General features: G+C 42.5%; 1 protein-coding gene across 2 annotated transcripts in view; it reads right to left on the bottom strand.

The window, feature by feature from the left end:
* The window catches only part of gdpd2 (glycerophosphodiester phosphodiesterase domain containing 2), an 82724-nt gene that overhangs the window by 50452 nt on the left and 9383 nt on the right, over positions 1 to 22889 (bottom strand). For both annotated transcript variants that reach the window (XM_072271287.1, XM_072271289.1), the window contains exons 2-3: positions 10131 to 10271; positions 2726 to 2829 (exon numbers count right to left, since the gene is read on the bottom strand). In XM_072271287.1, coding sequence (XP_072127388.1) covers positions 2726 to 2829; positions 10131 to 10223 — 197 coding nt within the window. In that variant the 5' untranslated portion in view covers positions 10224 to 10271. The remainder of the gene's footprint in view (positions 1 to 2725; positions 2830 to 10130; positions 10272 to 22889) is intronic.

The following is a 22889-nucleotide window of genomic DNA, read 5'->3' as shown; positions in this document are numbered from 1 at the left end:
GGCAGTAGAGGAGGCCCTGGACCAACATGAATGGGAAGTCGATTGAAATGGATGGTCACCGGGTAATTCCGCCTTTTGTGACTGACAAAGCAAAGGTGCTTGATGAAGTGGTCTCCCAATCTGCATCAGGTCTCACAGATGAAGAGAAGGGCACACTGAGATACAACACATGACCCCAACAGACTCAGTGGTGAAGTGAAACCACACCTGGAAGGACAGTTTGGCATCCTGAATGGTGACGAGGGAGGAGGTGTAGGGGAAGATGTAGCACATTTCACATTTGCACGGATGAGTGCCTGGAGGGAGATCAGTGGGGAGGGATAAGTGAACGAGGGAGTCACATAAAGAGTGATAGCTACAGAAAGCCAATAGTGGGGTGGAGGGAATGGCGTGTTTAGTGTTAGGATCTTATTGTAGATACTGAAGCTACAAAGAATAACTTGCTCCAGCTGAGGCTCATGTGGTGTAGATAAGGACAATATGAACCTGGTCCTTGTTATATGAGTGAGAAGATAGGATGAGGGTAGATGTATGGGAAATGGAGGAGATGCTGGTGAGGGCAGAAGCAATGGTAGAAAGTGGAAGAAAGCCCTATTTTTTGTCAAAGGAGGAGATCTTAGTTATTCTAGAATGGAAGCCTCATCCTGAGAACAGTGGAGGAACTGAGAAAAGGGACTAGCATTTTTACAAGTGGCAGGGTGGGAAGAGCTATAGTCAAGATAGTTGTGAGAATCAGTAGGTAGTCTGAGAGTAGTAGATAGATGTTTCCAGAGATGGAAGCAGAGAGATTGAGAAAGGGGAGAGAGGAGTCTGAAATGAACCAAGTAAATTTAAAGGCAGGGTGGAAGTATGAAGCAAAGTTGATGAAACTGATGAGCTCAGCTTGGGTGCAGGAATAACACCAATGCAGCCATCATTGTAGCACAGTAAGAATTGGGGAATGTTACCATGTAGGCTTGGAACAGGGGCTATTTCACATCACTGATGAAAAGGCAGGCATAGCTGAAGCCTATGCAGCTGCCCCTGACAACTGCTTGGGTTTGGAGAAAGTGGAATGAGCAAAATAAATTTTTGAGGGTGAGAACCAGTTCTGCCAGATGGAGAAGGGTAGTGTGGAGAAGAACTGGTTAGATGTGTTGCCCCGAAAGAAGTGGAGAACTTTAAGGTCTTCCTAAATGGGGATAGAAGTGTATAGGATCTGGATGCCCATAGCAAAAATAAGGCAATCAGGGCTAGGAAACTTAGTGACAGAACTGACCAAGAGCATTTGAAATGTCACAGATATATGTGGAAAGGGACTGAACCAAAAGGTAAAAATGGAGTTGAGTTATATGGAAATGAGTTCAGTGTTGCAGGAGCAGGCCGAAACAATGGGCATACCATAACAGTCAGGTTTGTGGATTTTGGGTAGGAAGTAGAAATGAGCAATGTGGAGTAAGGGAATAATGAGGTTGGTGGCAGTGGATAGGGGATTGTTTGAATTGATGAGGTTGGAGCCAATGGCCTGGTGTTCTTTGTTGGTGTCCCGTTCAAAAGGTAAGTAAGAGAAAATGTCTGAGAGTTGCTCCCTTGTTTCAACAAGGGAGTGGTCAGTCTACCAGACTATAACAGCACCCCCTGTTGTTTGTGGGTTTGACTGGGAGAGAGTGGAAGGCAGCACATTCAAAAGTGGTGAGGTTCAAATAGGAGAATAAACCTTAGTATGTATTTGTACTGAAACAAAAGAATTTTCAAGATAGAATGGCTGTATTCTATATATTACTGGACACTGCCTGTTCTCAGCTAATGAAAGGGTTCCATTTTTTACACACATCCATAAATCAACCTTGTCTATAAGTCAGAAATATACAAAAATCACTTGATATGATAACCATATCTCCACGTGTTGTAATGAATGGTATCAGAAGCACATAATTATAATAAGAAGGACCAATTACTAAAAGAGGAGAGAGAAGGAAAACCAGTCCTTCAGTTCCTAAGATCGAACATGTGTCTATATGTCAGACATTTGAATTTAATATCATGGCACCTTATTCATAATCTGGGGATGGTCTGCTTTGGGAAATAGAAGTTGATGTTCTTACCCATTCGTTCCTTTAAGATAACAAGGAATATAGATTAATAGGCAGGGGATCCTGGAATATATGAGGAGAGTAATTTCTATGCATAGCGGGATTGGGATCAGTTTCTACATATGAATGGGAGAAACAGAGTCTTCAGGGCTTTCAAAGTGAAATTGGAAAGGCTTGATAGCAAAGAGCATGGCTACAGGGAAATGAGATTGACAGGCTTTCTTTAACAACAGCTGGCACTGACTCAATAGGCTTTAATTGAGCTGACACAGGTGGCTGAATGGCCTAATTCTGCTCTTGCGTCTTATGGTAAAAACATCTTTCTTCGGCACCATAATAATTCTATGTTTCTACTGGCTTTTAGCTCTATTAATCATGATTTGAGATGTGCCGTGTTACAAACATTTTAATGAGATGGCACACGATCGTAAGCTGAAACACAGGGATAGAGATTTTGTTCGACCTCTGGTGGTCGCCATAACTACTCATGATGGTATTTAAGAATTCTTCATTGTTAGGAATGAAGACTCAGAAGGATGGTATTTGATGTTGAACAAAAGGAAAGAGTTTGAGTTAAAATCACCAGGCATGCCTCAGCCAGGCACTGATAGACATTATTTCCCCGAGGGATGCTGGAAATACTTCACACTTACTCATTTAAATTGCTGTAGTCATTAAGCATCGCCCACCAGCAGTAAAACCAGAAAATACTGATGGCAAAGCAGCAAGACAGGATAATATTCCAGGTAGACTCTATCTGCAAAGACAAACTAAAGATAGTTAGAGAAAAGGAGAAATATTTCCTTACACGTAGAAAGGCATAAGACAAGAGTCAAGATGTTCAATTGCACATGAAAACATGCATTACATTGAAAATATTGCTTAGAGGAGCAAGACACTTTGTTACAGAACTGTTGATTTTCCTGCAATGCTTCAATCATCATGTTTTCCCCATTAATGCACATTATTCTCAACTAATTTCCCACAGCTGCTGAAACAAACCTATATTAATTCCAATCGTATCTGCACCTCTTAAATGGGTGAAGACTGAATCCAACCATTAAGAGGAAGTCAGTGTAATTTGTGAATAGGTGTATAAGTTGATGAGAGCCATTGATCATGTGGATAGGCAGAGGCTTTTTCTCAGTGCTGAAATGGCTAATTGAGGGAGCATAGTTTTTAAGTAGGTACAATGGGGATATCAGAGGTATGTTTTTCACATAGAGAGTGGTGGGTGTGTGGAATGCACTGCTGGTGATGGTGGTAGAGGCGGATACAATAGGGCCTTTTGTAAAGGGACTCTTAGATAGGTACATGGAGCTTAGAAAAATAGAGGATTATATGGTAGGGAAATTCTAGGCAGTTTCTAGAGTAGATTACATAGTCGGCACAACATTGTGGGCCAAAGGGCCTGTAACGTGCTGTAGATATCTATGTTCTATGTTCTATGCATGGAGCTATTTTTCAGCATTTACAAAATCGCTAATTAAACCCCATGTATCAAGATACTAGTGAGAAAAACTCAGGCCCAAATCCATTGTCATACGCATATCTTTTAAAACTCATAAACCAGATAAAACTGTTAATGGATAACTGTAGAGTTTTTTACATGTCTCAAAGCAGAGCAATGTCTGTCTGATTACTCCTATGCAACATTTCCTAGAGCAGTCTTAAAGGAATCTTGGGGGAAAATTTGGTTTACCTGTGAGAAGGATTCCAACCTCAATGGTAGTACATGAAAAAATGCAAAACATTTGAAAAACAAAGTGAAAAATAACAAACAATACATTGACTCCCAGCATGTTACAACTCTCTGCAGCACAATAGTAGATATTTTCTTTTACATTCTCCTATTTTATTTGGCAGTATCTTTCTTTGTCTGTTGGCCATATTCTTAATTCTAGAGATCACAACGTTTTTAGTTAGAGGTTAAATTCTATTAGTTCTTTCATGACTGTGTGTAGGATTTACATTGTGATCTGATATCTGAATTTTCCAAGTAAATGCCAATCTCGCTGCATAAATTCCTGTTTTCTGCTTAGTGGATGCCCATGCCTTGTGTGATTATTCTCTGCTGTAAGGCTCCTCGTAGCAATTCTAGAGGTAGGATCTCCCATCTTCACTTACTAGAAGATGCACCGATCAGCAGAAGATTGTGCCTAACACCTTTTCCAGGTAAGAGCCACTTCTCAGTCAGTTGAAAATTTGGTCAAGTTTTTATGCAAAATACATTCCCAGGAATGTATTAATTCAGAGAGTAGAGAAGCTTGTAGAAAAAATTGTTTCATCAGAAGGCCAGTGTTGAATTTCTTGAACACGTCCAAGATAGAGTTCTGCACCAGTATGTTCGACAGACAACAAGAAAGCAGGTCATTCTATTCATAGAGAAACAGTTCCTTCAGCCCGCCATGACCAGGACAACTTTGATGCCCATTTGCACGATTCCAATTTGCCTGCATTATGTCGGTATCTTTCCATGCCTTGTCTGTTCACGTGCCAGTCTAACTGTCTCTTAACTATGGTGACTGTATCTGATTCCTGCAACTCCTCTGGCCACAAGTTCTACATATCAGTCACTCTCTGTGTGAAAGCAATACTTCCCTCTAAATCCCCTTTGAAATTCCTTCCTTTCATCTTGAACCTATTGTATACTCTCTTTATTTTGATAATGCTAACATGGGAAAAATATGACTATCTACCCTATTTGTGCCTCTTATAATTTTATATATCTGTATCAGATCACCCATCAGCCTTCTTCACACCAGAGAAAACAAGCCTAGGCTATCTAATCTCTTCCTATAACTAAAGTTCTCCAATCCTGGTAATATTCTGGTAAAACTCCTCAACACTCTCTCGAGTACAACCACATCTTTTCTAAAATGTGGTGACTAGGGCAGCACACAATACGTCAAGTGTTGTTGATCTAGTGTTTTGTAAAGTTTCAGCATAACATTCCAACTTTGCCACATGCCTTCTTTACCACACTCCACTATGTACCTGTATTGCCACTTGCAGTCAATTAAAGACTCAAAATCCAAGATTGCTCTGTTCAATGTTCCTTGGTGCTCTTTCATTTACTGTCCAACATCATTTGTCCTATCAAAGTCAATCACTTTGTACTTGTTAAGTTCCAGATGACAAAGCTCTTCCCTACCTTCCATCTGATTTATATCCTATAATAGACTTAGACAACAATACAATTGCTGATGCCATAATTGAATTAATTGGTAGGACAGGAATGAGAGGAAAATGGTTTGTTCTTGTTTCTGTATTCTATAACAGCTCAACTAGAAACCAATTTTGGATAACATTACAACTTAGACACCAGAGACAGGAAAAAACAGCAGAGCAACAACAGTGAGTGGTGTTTGCAAACTGTCTAAATAGAAAAGCACCAGTGTCATACTGTCATACGAAGAATAATGTACAACATAAACCTTTGCATTACGAAGAATGAAACAGTAAATAAGGCCTATTATTGAACAAATGGAAGAAGGAGCTATACTTAAGTTTGCTGATGACACCATTGTCATTGGCTGAATCAAAGGTGGAAAAGGTGGTGACACATCAGCATTTTGATCAAGGCACGACTGTGCAGGCGTGCGGACAGCAGCAAGTTAGACCGGCAGGAAGAATTTAAAAGGAGGTCATTTTTTCTTCAGGGGTTTGATCGTGGCACGACTGCGCAGGTACATAGATGTCAGCAAGTCAGACCAGTGGGAAGAATTTAAAAAGAGGACAGCTTTATAGAGCGGGCATCAGAGCAGAGGGAGTCAGAGTAGGAGGGCTTTGGCTCAATGGGGCTTCGGTGATAATGGGTCAAGGCAAGGTAAGTTACTTGTGAAGAATAGAAACAAGAAGTATGTCTGTGAGGCCAGTGTTCTGGACTGGGTGTCAGACGTGGGATGGCCAGGAGAATCTCAGCCTCTCGGACGGCCACATCTGCGCCAGGTGCGTCAAGCTGCAGCTCCTTTGGGACCAGATTAGGGAACTGGAGATGCAGCTCAGTGACCTTTGTCTGATCAGGGAAAATGAGGAGGTGATAGAGAGGAGCTATAGGCAAGTAGTCACACTGGGGCCTCGGGAGACAGATCAGAGGGCAACAGTCAGGAGACGGAAGGGCAAGAGTCAGATACTAGAGAGTATCCCTGCGGCCAACCCCCTTAACAATAAGTACTCCTGTTTGATTACTGCTGGGGTGGATAACCTACCTGAAGGAAGCAACAGTGGCCGCGCCTCTGGCACAGAGTCTGGCCCTGTGGCTCAGAAGGGTAGGGAAAGGAAGAGGATGGCAGCAGTGATAGGGGACTCTATTAGGGGACAGGCCATTCTGTGGATGCAGGAAAGAAACACGGGTGGTAGTTCGCCTCCCAGGTGCCAGGGCCCAGGACATTTCTGATCACGTCCATGATATCCTAAAGTGGGAAGGTGAACTGTCAGAGGTTGTATTAAATATTGTTACCAACGATATAGGTAGGAAAAGGGAGGAGGTCCTGAAAACAGACTACAGGGAGTTAGGAAAGAAGCTGAGAAGCAGGACCTTAAAGGTAGTAATCTCGGGATTACTGCCTGTGCCACGTGACAGTGAGTATAGGAAAAGTGTGAGGCATGGCTGAGGGATTGGAGCAGGGTGCAGGGATTCAGATTTCTGGATCACTGGGACCTCTTTTGGGGCAGGCATGACCTGTACAAAAGGATGGGTTGCACTTGAATCTGAAGGGGACCAACACCCTGGCAGGGAGGTTTGCTAAGGCTCTTGGGGCAAGTTTAAACTAGAATTGCTGGGGGGTGGGAACCAAACTGAAGAGACTGAGGAAGGGGTGTTTGGCTCACAAAACAAGAAAGCTTGTAGGCCGCGTGAGAGGGAAGATAGGCAGCTGATAGAGAAGGGATATACTCAGACTTATGGTTTGAGATGTGTCTATTGTAATGCAAGGAGTATCATGAACAAACTGGATGAGCTTAGAGTGTGGATCAGTACTTGGAGCTATGATGTTGTGGCCATTACAGAGACTTGGATAGCTCGGGGGCTGGAATGGTTACTTAGAGTGCCAGGCTTTAGATGTTTCAGAAAGGACAGGGAGAGAGGCAAAAGAGGTGGGGGTGTGGCACTGTTGATCAGAGATAATGTCACGGCTGCAGAAGAGGAGGAAGTCATGGAGGGATTGTCTACTGAGTCTCTGTGGGTGGAAGTTAGGAACAGGAAGGGGTCAATAACTCTACTGGGTGTTTTTTATGGACCACCAATAGTAACAGGGACATTGAGGGGCAGATAGGGAGACAGATTCTGGAAAGATGTATATATACTATATGAGGGAGAATGAAAATCTGGCTGAGAGGTTCTCACTTAATGTCAGCCAGATGAAGGAGCTGATTACTGATTACAGGAAGAGGAAAGTGAATTTCCATGAGCCAGTTGTCAGCCAGGGATTGGAATGGAGAGGGTCAGCAACTTTAAATTCCTCAGTGTTATCATTTCAGAGCGCTAATGCCATTAAGACAGTGCCTCTATTGTCCTAGAAATTTGTGTAGATTCAACATGTCATCTGAAACTTCAACAAACGTCTATAGATGTGCAATGGAGAGTATATTGACTAGTTGCATCATAGCCTGGTAAGAAAAAGTGGTGAATACAGCTCAGTTTATCATAGGTAAAGCCCACCCAACCATTCACATGTACTAGAACGTCTGTGAACCTTGTAGAATCCTCTTTAATTCTGCAATAATATGAACTAAAATATGATTGGATCTTCATGCAAGTTCTAAAGCAAGATAAAGTGAACCCAATTAAATAAATAACACAAAAAACATTATACTTGTTTATTGAGAAAAATGATCCAATATTACATGTATTTGTTGGAAAAAGTGTGTGAATCTTTACTTTCAGTAACTGGTGTGACCCCAATATAGCAATAACTTCAACCAAACACTTCTGGTAACTGTTGATCAGTCCTGCACGTTGGCCTGGCGGAATTTTCCTTCACATTTCTCCTTACAAAACTGCTTCAGCTCTGGGATGTTGGTGGGCTTCCTTGCATGAACTGCTTGCTTCAGGTCCTTCCATAACATTTCTATAGGATTAAGGTCAGGACTTTGACTCAGCCATTCCATGACAGGAATTTTCTTTCTTTTAAACCATTCTGTAGTTGATTTACTCTTGTCATTCAGATTATTGTCTTGTTGTTTTATTCAAATTCTATTAAGCTTCAGGTGATGTGCTGCTACCCTGATATTCTCCTGTAAAATGTCTTGATACAATTTTGAATCATTGTCTCCTCAACGATTGCAAGCTATCCAGACCCTGAGGTAGGAAAGCAGCCCCAAACCATAATGCTTCTTCCACCATGCTTCACATTTGGTATGGGGTTTTTTTGTTGGTGTGCAATGCTCTTTTTCCACCTAACATTGCAATGTGCATTTCTGCAAAACATTAAAACTTTTGTCTCATCTGTCCACAGAACATTGTCCCAGAAGCATTTTAGAACATCCAGGTGTCTCTTGCAAACTTGAGACAGACAGCATTGTTTATTTGGAGAGCAGTGGTTTCCTCTGTGTGTTCTTCCATGAACACCATTCTTGTTTGTGTTTTTCTGATCATGAACACATGAACAGCGACTTTAGCAAGTTCTAGAGATTTTTGCTAGTCTTTTGCTGTTACACTTGGGTTCTTTTTCTCTTCCTTTAGCATTGCACATCGTTCTCTTGGCGTGATCTTTACAGGATGCCCACTCCTAGGGAGCAGAGCAACAGTACTGAGTTTCTTCCATTTGTAGACTACTTCTCTTACTGTGGACCGATGAATACTCAGATCTCTAGAAATGCTTTTGCAACCTTTTCCAGCTTCATGCATCCCTGCATTTCTTCTTCTAAGGTCCTCGGAATGTGCTTTGATTGAGGCATTGTGCATATAAACAGATTTTCCTTGAGAAGAGCAGGGTCTGTCAGTAATCTGACTTTGTGTGTCTTTTTTATAGGGCAGGGCACCTCTATAACCCACACCTCCAATCTCATCTCATTGATTGGAACACCCGACTCCAAATAGCTTTTGCAGAAGGCATTACCCCAGAGGTTCACATACTTTTCCCAAACAAATGCATATAATATTGGATCATTTTGCTCAATAAATAAATGAACAAGTATAATATTTTTTGTGTTATGTATTTAATTGGGTTCCCTTTATCAAGCTTTAGGACTTAAATGAAGATCTGATCACATTTTAGGTCATATTTATGCAGAAAAAGAGGAAATCCTACAGGGTTCACAGACTTTCTAGCACCACTGTATGCAATGCTGTTGCAGGAAAGTAGCATCCATCATCAAGAACTCTCACCATCCAGGTCATATTCTCTTCTCACTGTTGTCATCAGAAAGAAGGTGCAGGAGCCTCAGGACCCACACCACCAGTTTCAGGAACAGTTATCACCCGTCTACCGTCAGGCTCTTGACCCAGAAGGATAACCCCGACACTGAATTATTCCCACAACCTATGGACTCACTTTAAAGGACTCTTCACCTTGTGTTCTGGATATTTATTGCTTATTTATTATTATTATTATTATTATGTGTGTTTTTCTTTTTCTTTTTGTATTTGCTCAGTTTGCTGTTTTTTGCACATTGGTTGTTTGTCCATCTTGTGTGAGGTCTTCATTGATTCTAGAATGTATCATTGTATTTACTGTGAATGCTCACATGAAAATGAATCCAGGGTTGTCGATGGTGATACATAAGTACTTTGATAATAAATTTACTTTGCACTTAACTTTTGGCACTTGCAATGGCAAGAATTAGAAGGATGTACACTCCCTTACGGATTCATGCACAGGCTATTTCAATTTTACCTACTTCTAAACTGAAACTTATTATTAAAGTCATAGGCACCATCAGGCGTCTCATGGCCTGAGTCGACGTTTCCCCCCTCTCTCCCCTCCCTCACCATCTGCAATCTAGACAATCAATGTGTTCAGTCGGGAACTCTTTATTTTTTTCCATCTTAGTCTTCTACTCGTGAAAAGGTCTTGTGTCCCACGGTAATTATTTCCCCAGAACTCAGAATGATACCTTTTTGTTGAGATGCAATGGATTTTGTTTCCAGTGGCAACCATAAATACCAGTAACACAGATTAAACAATGTTTCCTCAGCACGTGCGGCATCTCTTTATCCTCTTTCAAATACTGTCATCAGGTATTGACTTTACTATCCTGGGGAAGAAAAATAGGAATAAATTAATTGAGATATGTTAAGAGTAAAATATTCTCTTCCATTAAACCAGAGAAGTGATTATATCCCATTCACTGTTATTGCTTTGAAAATAAAAAGACAAAAAATGATGAGAACTGGGAAACAACCTGAGCCAGAATAATTATCATCTCATTGAACTCTGAAATATCTGGTATAAGTAAATATAAGCAAATATAAATGCTGATACTCAGAATAGTACAGCTCATTACAGGCCCCTCGGCCCACAATGTTGTGCCAACCCTCAAACCCTGCCTCCCATATAACCCCCCAACTTAAAATCCTCAATATACCTGTCAAGGAGTCTCTTAAACTTCACTTGTGTATCTGCCTCCACCACTGACTCAGGCAGTGCATTCCATACACCAACCACTCTCTGAGTAAAAAACCTTCCTCTAATATCCCCCTTGAACTTCTCACCCCTTACCTTAAAGCCATGTCCTCTTGTATTGAGCAGTGGTGCCCTGGGGAAGAGGCACTGGCTATCCACTCTATCTATTCCTCTTATTATCTTGTACACCTCTATCATGTCTCCTCTCATCCTCCTTCTCTCCAAAGGATAAAGCCCTAGCTCCCATAAACTATGATCATAATGCATACTCTCTAAACCAGGCAACATCCTGGTAAATCTCCTCTGTACCCTTTCCAATGCTTCCACATCCTTCCTATAATGAGGCGACCAGAACTGGACACAGTACTCCAAGTGTGGCCTAACCAGAGTTTTATAGAGCTGCATCTTTACATCGCGACTCTTGAAATCTATCCCTCGACTTATGAAAGCTAACACCCCATAAGCTTTCTTAGTTACCCTATCTACCTGTGAGGCAACTTTCAGGGATCTGTGGACATGTACCCCCAGATCCCTCTGCTCCTCCACACTACCAAGTATCCTGCCATTTACTTTGTACTCTGCCTTGGAGTTTGTCCTTCCAAAGTGTACGACCTCACACTTCTCCGGGTTGAACTCCATCTGCCACTTCTCAGCCCACTTCTGCATCCTATCAATGTCTCTCTGCGATCTTCAACAATCCTCTACACCATCTACAACCACCACCAACCTTAGTGTCATCTGCAAACTTGCCGACCCACCCTTCTACCCCCACATCCAGGTCGTTAATAAAAATCACGAAAAGTAGAGGTCCCAGAATAGATCCTTGTGGGACACCACTAGTCACAATCCTCCAGTCTGAATGTACTCCCTCCACCACGACCCTCTGCTTTCTGCAGGCAAGCCAGTTCTGAATCCACCTGGCTAATCTTCCCTGGATCCCATGCCTTCTGACTTTCTGAATAAGCCTACCGTGTGGAACCTTGGCAAATGCCTTACTAAATCCATATAGATCACATCCTCTGCACTACCCTCATCTATATGCCTGGTCACCTCCTCTAGGAACTCTATCAGGCTTCTTAGACACGATCTGCCCTTCACAAAGCCATGCTGACTGTCCCTGATCAGACCATGATTCTCTAAATGCCCATAGATCCTATCTCTAAGAATCTTTTCCAACAGCTTTCCCACCACTGATGTAAGGCTCACTGGTCTATAATTACCCGGACTATCCCTACTACCTTTTTTGAACAAGGGGACAACATTTGCCTCCCTCCAATCCTGCAGTACCATTCCCGTGGACCACGAGGAACATAAAGATCCTAGCCAGAGGCTCAGCAATCTCTTCCCTTGCCTCGTGGAGTAGCCTGGGAAATATTCCATCAGGCCCCGGGGACTTCTCCGTCCTAATGTAATTTAACAACTCGAACACTTCCTCTCCCTTAATATCAACATACTCGAGAACATCAACCTCACTCCAATATGACTTCACCATCATCAAGTTCCCTCTCATTGGTGAATACCAAAGAGAAGTATTCATTGAGGACCTCGCTCACTTCCACAGCCTCCAGGCACATCTTCCCACCTTTATCTCTAATCGGTCCTACCTTCACTCCTGTCATCCTTTTGTTCTTCACATAATTGAAGAAAGCCTTGGGGATTTCCTTTACCTTACTTGCCAAGGCCTTCTCATGCCCCCTTCTTGCTCTTCTCAGCCCCTCCTTAAGATCCTTTCTTGCTTCCCTATATTCCTCAATAGACCCATCTGCCTCCCAATCTGCCTCCCAACCGGCTCCTCTGTATCTCTGCTGCTGCCAAGGGGCCTATAGAATACCCCCAATAGAGTAATTGCTCCCTTCCTGTTCCTGACTTCCACCCATACGGACTCAAAAGAGGATCCTGCTACATTACCCACCCTTTCTGTAGCTGTAATAGTATCCCTGACTAGTAATGCCAACCCTCCTCCCCTTTTCCTCCCCTCTCTATCCCTTTTAAAGCACTGAAATCAAGGAATATTGAGATTCCATTCCTGCCCTGGTGCCAGCCAAGTGTCTGTAATGGCCACTGCATCATAATTCCATGTATGTATCCAAGCTCTCAGTTCATCACCTTTGTTCCTGATGCTTCTTGCATTGAGGTACACACACTTCAGCCCTTCTACTTTACTGTCTTTACACCGTTTATTCTGCTTCTCTTTCCTCAAAGCCTCTCTATATGTTAGATCTGGCTTTACTCCATGCACTTCTTTCACTGCTCTATCGCTCTGGGTCCCATCCCCCTTGCAAATTAGTTTAAACCCTCCCGAACCATGCCAGCAAACCTACCTGCAAGGATATTGCTCCCCCTCGAGTTCAGGTGCAACCCATCCAATCTGTACAGTTCCCACCTTCCCCAGAAGAGACCCCAATGATCTAAAAATCTAAAACCCTGCTCCCTGCACCAACTCCTCAGCCACACATTCAACTGCCATCTCCTCCAATTCTTACCATCATTGTCACGTAGCACTGGCAGCAATCCTGAGAACGTCACCCTTGAGGTCCTGTTCTTCAGCCTTCTGCCTAGTTCCAGAAACTCACACTTCAGGACCTCATCCCTGTTCCTTCCTATGTCGTTGGTACCAACATGTATCACGACTTCTGGTTGCTTTCCCTCTCATACCAGGATGTCGTGCACCCGGTCAGAGACTTCCCGGACCCTGGCACCCGGGAGGCAACAAACCATGCGGGTGTCCTTCTCACGTCCACAAAATCTCCCGCCTACTCCCCTGACTATAGAGTCTCCAATGATGACAGCTCTCTTCTTCTCCGTCCCACCCTTCTGCACCACCGGGTCAGACTCAGTGCCGGAGGCCCTGCCACCGTGGCTCACACCTGGTTGGTCGTCCCCGCCGACAATATCCAGGACCGTAAACTTATTATTCAGGGGAATGGCTACAGTGGTGCTCTGCACTACCTGTCTGCTCACCTTTGCTTTCCCCCCTCTGACTGTCACTCAATGACCTGCTTCTGACAGCCTAGGTGTGACTACCTCCCTGTAGCTCTCATCTATGACTGCCTCATTCTCCCTTATGAGTCGAAGGTCATCCAGCTGCTGCTCCACACTCCTTACATGGTCTTCCAGATCGCCCAGCCGTATGCACTTCTGGCAGACGTGACTCTGCGGGAGAGGGGCGTTCCCCCAAGACTGCCACATCTCACATGAGAGGCACATCACCATCTCAGGAGGCATTGTAAAGACTAACTGCGAGCAAGCCTGTCCTCTGCTTCTTCTCGTCGAAGCCTCTCGAGTCAAAGCCTCAAAACTCCACTACTTTACTGGCCCACTCACTCACTGGCCGCTTTGCTTGAGCTATCCCTCTATTTATCTGTTTGAGCTTTTCAAAATGCTTGGTCACCTGACCTCGATTGCCCAATCAGCCGCTTTCTGCTGAGTCTGAGTCTGAGTCTCAGGTCAGTGAACTATATCATGAAGTAATAGTGACTCATACAATTAGTTGTGAAGAAAATAAATTAGAAATAGAAAATAAAACATGCTCATTCCTTTATTTTGCCACTTGGGAAACTATCATAATTAGCTTCCAAACTCACTGGATTACTATTGATGGGCACTTGATGGTCATCATGCACACGATGGGATGCTGGGACTATTTCTTTATTGTATGTCTCTGCGACTTTATAGCATGTCATGCAGGCACACCATACATTGAAAGGTAGCTCTGCATGTTTATTTATTTATATGAAACAGGGTTTTATTTTGTGTTACTTATATGCTACTGACTTTCATCCTGCTGAGCAGTGAGGACTTTCATACAGTTATTCATCCCATTGATTGCTTCTGTGATTTAAATACATTGGTGCAAAATTGGTGAATTGACTTGAGTTACTTTGTTTGTTGTTACAATGGCTGCACACATTGAATTGGTACTTTCAAGTAGAATTCCATAACAAGAAATGTAAATGTGTAGCATACATTTGACATTATTGTGTTTCGTATGGACCTTTGTTTACAGTTATACTGTATATGTGGAAATTGAGGAAATGAAATGATGATTAATTATCTCACTCAATTTATCCGTGCAAGGAAAAACTTCTGTGGTTTTGTAAGACAGACAAAGTAAGGTAATTCCTTTGGGGCAGCTCATTACACAATTCCTTCTTACTTTTTTGCTATCAAAGGAAATTAATTTGCACTTATCTACACAATGTTTTATTATGAACAAATCGAACTGCAGAGGCATGAATCTCCTTTTTAATTCTGCAATCCTTTACTGTGTCTATTCAGCCTATTAAGAATAGGGGACATGTCTTACATTGAAAGCTCCACCAATTTCATTCCCTCCCTTCCTCTTGTCAGGAAATGTAGAGAATGTTTGACCCAAGTGCAGAGCAGCAGAGATGATTTAGCAGAGAATGATCACTTTAATAATAAACTACAAAATAACAAGTCACGAGGGGCCACAAAACAGGAGACAACAGATACTTAACACGACAAGGCAACTAGGTAACTGAAGGTCAGGAGCAACTGGTTGAGGCTGGCTGGTTCATTTGAGAGTTCAAGGATTGTGAATGAGAGCTGGGTTTAAATAGGCTGCAGGTAATTAGTTGGAAACGAGTGGAAGGTGATTCCCATTAGCTGGCTGGAGACTGGGAGGAGCCTGCATCTGCAGGCCAGACAGAATTCACCCCCCCCCCCCACCGCCATCACCCCACCTGCCTTATTGATCTAGATAGGTCTGGTGGAACTCCTCGATGAGTGATGATGGATCCATGATGAAACTGAATGGCCCAAGATCTCCCCTGTGGGCTAGTCCCAGTTGGCCAGGTTCTGTACACCTCATCCACAATGTGGTGAATCCATCAACCGATAAACTGTGTATACTGGGCTACCTTCTACCACCCTTGGTTCTGGACATGCAGTCATAGATGGATTAAGTGGGGCATGGACAATGGGCTTCAGGCATGACACATGGAAGGTAGGTGTGATCTTGAGGGACAGTGGCAGCTGGAGAAGATAAGTGACTGGAATCTGCGTAAACTTAAAGGGAACCAATGAACTGGGGCAAGAGCTTTTGGAGTCAGTGTGCAGGGGCATGTCTCGGATTGAGAGCCAGACACAGTCCCCAGGCGGCAGTAGTCTGGCTAGGCGCCAATGTGTGTTAGCTTGGTGGCAGGAAGCCCTCTTGGCAGCTGGTATGGCCCTCCATGCCCTCCTCCAATCATTCCAGCATCTGTGAACCAGGGCCCTGGTGGACAGAACCTCTACTGTTGGCTCCTCTGCAGGGAATATGAGTTTAACTGTCATGACAGGGGTGTCTGCCTGAGTGTTCTTGGATCCGGGTTGGTAGGAGATGGAAAAGTTGAAATGTTTGAAGAAGAGGGCCCAGTGAGCCTGATGTAGTTTTAGTTGGCGGTTCTGTTGAAAGGATACAAGGTTCTGGTGGTTGGTCCAGATCAGGAAGGGCTTGGTGTTTCCCATTGCTAATGTCCCCATTCCTTCAAAGCTCATTTGAGGGTGAATCTCATACTACAGAGGCAAGAATTGTCTCCTGTACCATAGCTGTGCTGTGTAGAGTTGAGTTTGTGTGAGAAGAAGGCACAAGTGCATCTCTTCCCATCTTGAGTTTGTTGGGAGAGGATGGCCCTGGTGCTCATATCAGATATGTCCACCTCTACCACTAAAGGCCAGGAGGTGTTCAGATAGAGGAATTGGATGGACTCATGGAGTTTTCTGATACTCATGTGCAAAGGCCATGTGTACATTCTGACTATCCTAGACCCAAGGGGTGTCTGTCAATGGCTGCGATGCAGAAGGGGTGCGAGATAGGCTTGGTAGGGTGCAAGCCGGACGCACAGAATCTGGTCCAGAAAGTTGCTTGCTGCACCTGAATCCTCCAGACCCTCCCATCTGCCTGGGTTCTGGAGGCATTCCTGAGGAGGGTCCTGCAGCCTGAAATGGTTCTGGGAATGGAACTAGAGTTCTGGCTGGTAATCTGGAGGGTCATTCCATAAAACTCTTGTTAACATGGAAGACCAGAGTGATGAGACTTTTGAGCTCAATGGGCATCTTCCGGGTAGTCAGCTTGTCTTTCTGGCACTCTGGGAGCCCATGATGTTAGTGGTCCAGTAGCACTTCCGCATTCCAGCCACAGTCAGTCGCAAGGGTCCTGAATTCCACATTGTACTCCAGCACCGAACATAAGCTTTGACGCCAGTGAAGCATCTGATCTGCTGCCCCCTTCCACTTTGCTGATGGTCGAAAACCTGGCGCACCTCAGTGGTGATCTCCTCATATTTATTGAAGATGGTAGTTTATTGTCTCATTTAGTGGTGGCCCAGTAAAGAGAGAGATGATGAAGGCTCTGCCTGTAGAATACGTGGGCGGCTGCAGCTCAAAGTGCAAGGCACACTCGGACAGGAAGTTGTGGCATCGGTTTGGGTATCTGTTGATACACTGGATCACAAGAGTCCAGGGCTCTGAGGGAGGAGGTTGACTGGTGTGGAGTTGTTGTAATGAGATGAAGAGTTGGTTGAGAGTGGTGAGCAGGTAGTCAAAGGTTCCCTGCTGTTTCTGGAACGTGTGCTTGTTAAGACAGCTGACTTCCTTTAGGCAAACAAACTCTGCTGAATCAATCGCTATGTCACTCATCCTGTCAGCAAAGGTAGTGGAGGCTTGAACCAAACACAGAGGAGTGGAGATCACTCAGTGGTGAGCAATCACTTTTAATAATAAACTTTAAAATAACAGGTCACAAGGGGCCTCAAAATAAGAGAGAATAGATATTTAACACAACAAAGCAACAAGGTAACTAAAGGCTCAGAGCAATTGATTGAGGCTTGCGGGTTTGTATGAGTGAAGAAGGGTTGTGGATCAGAATTGGGTTTAAATAGGCTGCAGGTTATGTGTTGGAAGTGGCAGATGACTCCTGTTAGCTAGGTGGCGTCTGGGAGGAGCTTGCATGTGTAGACTGACACACCTCTCCCACACACATTTTGAATGGAGATACCTATGCATACATTTATACAAATGATATACAGTAATGGCAAATGGAAAAATGGTACAGTTTTTCTAGAACTGAAGCATCAATATACAAATGTTGAAATGCTGCTTGGTTACTGCCCACCACTGCTAGTGCTAGCATCATATTTTGCATGAAGTTCAAAAAAAATGTTTTTTTTTAAATCACGATCTCTCACAGTGACCTCTCATGGAACCCTACTAGAGAAACCCTGGTTTACAGATTCATTGTTGAATGAAAGCTCTGAAAGCCTCAACTATTCTCAAGAAGTTCAACACTATTTTGGACAAAACAATGCCCATTAATTCTTTTAGTTCATGTGTGTTGCATCCTTTGACTTTTGTCGACCTCATTTATTTCTGTCAGTGTAAATGTACACAATTTTATTTATCTATGTGTGTGACTGGAAGCATGTGACGGCCAAATGCAGGCTCACTGTAGGTGTGCACATCAACTCTTAAACATTAATTTGGAAAATTGAACCTATAGGCCAGAAGAAATGAACAGGGCGAATAAAGAGGCTATGAGCTGTTTACAGATGAGCAATCTGATCACCCCTTATATTAACCCAGGCAATTTAAAAATAATTTAACATTATTATTAGCTTTCAATTTTTGTTGCCTAACTTAAACTTAATATGGCTTTTTCCTTGGCTAAAGTAATATACGAGCCACTTCAATTCTATATTTGTATGTTATACAGGATACATTTTTGTCATTTGTCTGACATTATTTTACTATTTTCAATATGGCCCTATTGAAATATTTTCTACTGAATTCTCAAAGGACTTGTTCGATTGGAGGCCTGTGACCAGTGGTGTACCACAGGGATTGGTGTTGGTTCTGCTGTTGTTTGTCATCTATTCTAACAATGTGTTAGTAAGTTTGCAGATGACACTAAAATGTGTGGTGTGGTGGACATGAAGAAGGCTATCTAAGTTTACAGCAGGATCTAATTGACCAGATGTAGGTCAAGGAACAGCAGGTGGAATTTACTTATTTATTTAGAGATACCACGTGAGGCAGGCCCTTCTGCCCATCAAACAGCTCCACACCCAAGCCACCTATTTAACACTAGCCTAATATTTACAATGACCAATTTACTGTTACGTCTTTGAACTGTGGTTGGAAACCGATCACCAGGAGTTAACCCATGCATTCATGGGAGGAACTTTCAAACCTTCTTACAGAGGACGCTGGAACTACAAACTCCAATGGCCCAAGTTGTAAGGTGCAAATGCAAGGTGCTACACTTTGTGAGTTAAGCCAAGGCATGGCAGAGCTCTGAAGTGTACTGCATGACAGAGTGACCTTGGGGTACAGGTACATAGTTCCCTGCAACTGGTGATATTGGTAAACTGGGAGGTAGCATGCTAAGCTTCATTAGTCAGGCTATTGAGTACAAGAGTTGGAACATAATGTTAAAACATACATGTCATTGGAAAAGCTACACTTGGAGCAATGTGCGCAGTTCTGGTGCACTGCAGTTGTCATTAAAATGTTGCAACAAAGATTCACAAGAATGATACCAGCGCTAGCAGGCTTGCGTTACAAGGGAAGTCTCAATAGGCTGGGATATATTCCCCTCGAGTGTTGAAAGTTAATGAGTGACCTTACAGAAGCATATAAAATCATGAGAAGAGTGGATAAATTGGACGGTTACACCCTTTTCCACGAGGCAGGGGAGTCTAAAGCTAGAGGGAATAGATTTAAAGTAAGGGTAGGCAACTTATATGGAACATGCAAGGCAAACTTTTCACACAGTGGATAGTGAGTATGTGGAACGATCTGCCGGAGGAAGTGATAGAGGCTGGTACAATTACAATGCTTGAAAGGCATTTGGGCAGGTACATGGATAGAAAAGATCTAAAGGGATATGGGCAAATGGGATAGGTTTAGACAGACTTTATCCACTCTTCTCATGATTTTATATGCTTCTGTAAGATCACTCATTAACTTTCAACATGACCAAGTTGCACTGAAAGACTTGTTTTGAGTCATAGCTGTATAATGCTATAACTCAAAGACACACACTTTCCTTCCATTGTACGTCACATGTGCACAATGGTCAATTCTATTTGCTGCTCCACAACAAATGAAGCACCTCCAATACCGAGATAATATTCAGGCTTGGGCTGAGAACTGGCAAGTAGAGGACACACCATCAAATACAAGGGCATACCAACTTCAGCAATTCTGATCACCTACATTTGTTATTCACTGGCATTGCTATCTCTGATTGCTGCATTATCAACACCCTGAAGGTCTCCATCGACCAGAGACTCAGCTGGATCAGCAACATATATACGAAGGCTACAAAAACAGATCAGAAGCAGGGAATCCTGTGATGAATGACTTACCCTCTTCGTTGCAACAGATTCCCACTATTTGCAAGGCATGATGAAATATTGTTAATTGCCTAGATGGAATCTAGCTCCAACAACTCTCAAGAAGTTTAGCTGCATCCTGGACAGAATGGTCTGCTGTCTACCTGTCTACTGTCCTAAGCATCCAAAACTACATTTCTTGTCTAAGCTTTGTTGACAGCTCCTCCTAACCTGTGATCTCTACCACAAAGAATGACAAGGGAAGAAGGTGTACATGAACCCATCATTCAACAATTTGCCTACAAGCTGCACACCATTTTGAGTTGGAAATATAAGATGATTCTTCATTGTCAGTAACTCCAAATTCTGGGACTCTCTGTCCAATAGCCCTGTGGGAGTATCTTTCCCAAAAGAAGTATAATCGTTGAAGAAAGTAGCTCACCCGAGCGCTCCTTAAACTAGCGTGCAGTATCTAAATGCAGTTTCCTTAATATCTACATGACATATATCAGCTAATTCAAATGATCCAAAGGGACAAAACTATGGCTCATTGACTAATATTGTTAAGCCAAGCACTCCCTTAACCAGCTGAACCAGTGCATAAGTTAATTTTCATAACAATGTATGTGAACAATCGGTCTTCCTTATTCCCACAATAATATCATGCACCCTAAAAGCTTCTGTGGTTTACATTTGAAAAACTGTTTTGAAATCATCTAATAAGCCAACTTTGATGTGCAATACATGGAATCACAAATGTTATGCTTGATCAAGTATAAAAGTGACACTTGTGACACCAGCAAATTTGACATGGGTTGAGTTGGCAGTTCTGTTGAATGGATAGGAGATTCAGGTGGTTAGTCCAGATCAGGAAGGGCTTTCTGTTTCCCATTGCCAATGTCTCCATTCCTCCAAAGCTTATTTGAGGGTGAGTCTCTTACTGCAGAGGCAAGAATTTAATCAGGTGTGTTCAGATTGCTCCTCTGTAAACAGCTCACAGCCTCTTTATTGACCCTGTACATTTCTTCTGGCCTGTAGGTTCGATTTTCCAAATTAATGTTTAAGAGCCGATGTGCACACCTGCACTGAGCCTGCATTTGGCTGTCACATGCTTCCAGTCGCACACATAGATAAAGAAAATTGTGTACGTTTAGACTAACAGAAATAAATGAGGTCGACAAAAGTCAAAGGATGCGACACACACAACTTATGAACTAAAAGAATTAATGGACATTGTTTTGTCCAAAATGGTGTTGAACTTCTTGAGAATAGTTGAGGCTTTCAAAGTTTTCATTCAGCAATGAATTTCTAAACCAGGGTTCCACGGAACCTTAGGGTTCCAGGAGAGGTCACTGTGAGAGATTGTGATTAAAAAAAAATTAACATTGTTTTTTTGAACTTTGTGCAAAATATGGTGCTAGCACTCGCAATGGTGGGCAGTGACCATGCAGCCCCATTAGCAATCTCACTAGAGGCCTTGCAGCCCAGTAGGACAGTGCGCAGTAGGACCGTGTTTATTTGATTGAGACTATTCTCAGTTCTTGACGTGAGATATGGGAAGCCCTTGATAATCGGTGAGCATTACATTGCACGGAGGAGAGGATGGTAAGCTGATAATTGATGAGCACTATATTGCATGGATGGGAGGACAGTCAGCTGAGGAGCATGAAGTGCATTTTCCGAGCTTTGACTCTGACTCTGATGTCAGCCTCCCCCTCCCAAATGAACTCCCTCAACTTCCCGTTATGCGCCGCCAACTGACTTATGGGAGTGAACAAACTCTACTAATGTAGCAGAAAATTGTAGGGAAATACTCATTCTGAAGAAGGAATTTTTAAACCCCGTGACTCAGCCGCTGACCTGCTACTTTGTTGTTGTTGTAAACATTGCCAAAGGTGGATTGTGTACGTTAACAGTGAATTGTATTGCGAAGTTTTCATTTTTTGGTGATTTTTTTGTTTAGTTATTTACTATGCCATTCTTTTTTATATTTTGTTAACCCATGTGTTTTACAGTTATGTCTGATGGTTCAATCTTCACTGCATTTCACCGGAATAGTGCAAAAGCAGACACAAAAAAAAGTCTGTCTTAACATTGAAAGCTACTTATCAATGGGTTTTACATGGTAATCCAGGTTGTCTGATTCCATTGTGCCTGTGGCAAACAACTTATAAATGCAGCAATGGCTCCAACAAAATTGAAAAGACACTTAATGACAAATCATAGCCATAAGGCACGCAAATGTGTTGATTATTTTAAATGGCTATTGGAATCTCAAAATAAACAGAGTAAAACTTTTGTTAATAAAGTCAAATTCAGTAAAAGGATTCAGTAAACAAGTTATTTAGTAGCAGAATTTATTACCCAGAAAAGGAAACATCACACAGTTGGTGGGAATGTAATAATGCCAGCATGTAAAATTATAGTGGGTAAAATGCTAGGACAAGATGCAGTACAAGAAATTGAAAAGGTTTCACTCTTGAACAGTAAGATAAGTCAATGTATTGATGACATGTCACATGGTGTTGAAGAGGTTTTGTGTGCTAAACTGAAAAAAATAGCTTCTCTATCCAGATTGATGAGTCAACAGATTTTACCAATAAATGTCATGTTGTAGCATTTGTAAGATTTGTAAATGATGGTGAATTTCAAGAAAACCTTTTCTGTTGCAAAGAGCTGCCCAAAACAAGTGAAGGCCAAGATATATTTAATATTTTATTTTCACATCTGGAAACAAAAGATCTGTCTTGGAGGAACTGTGTCGCTTTGTCTTATGATTTTTAGTAACTTTACTGTTCAACATTGTCAATAAATTTTCATGTTGTAAATAGCATTAATTAAAATCAATTTACTACCTTCATTTAAATTAAATCCATTGAGCCCACCTTTAGAAAAATTAAATCCCATTTTGC

Source organism: Mobula birostris, chromosome 10, assembly GCF_030028105.1.
Source record: "Mobula birostris isolate sMobBir1 chromosome 10, sMobBir1.hap1, whole genome shotgun sequence".
Lineage (NCBI taxonomy): Eukaryota > Metazoa > Chordata > Chondrichthyes > Myliobatiformes > Myliobatidae > Mobula > Mobula birostris.
This window is presented reverse-complemented; position numbering and strand designations above follow the sequence as displayed.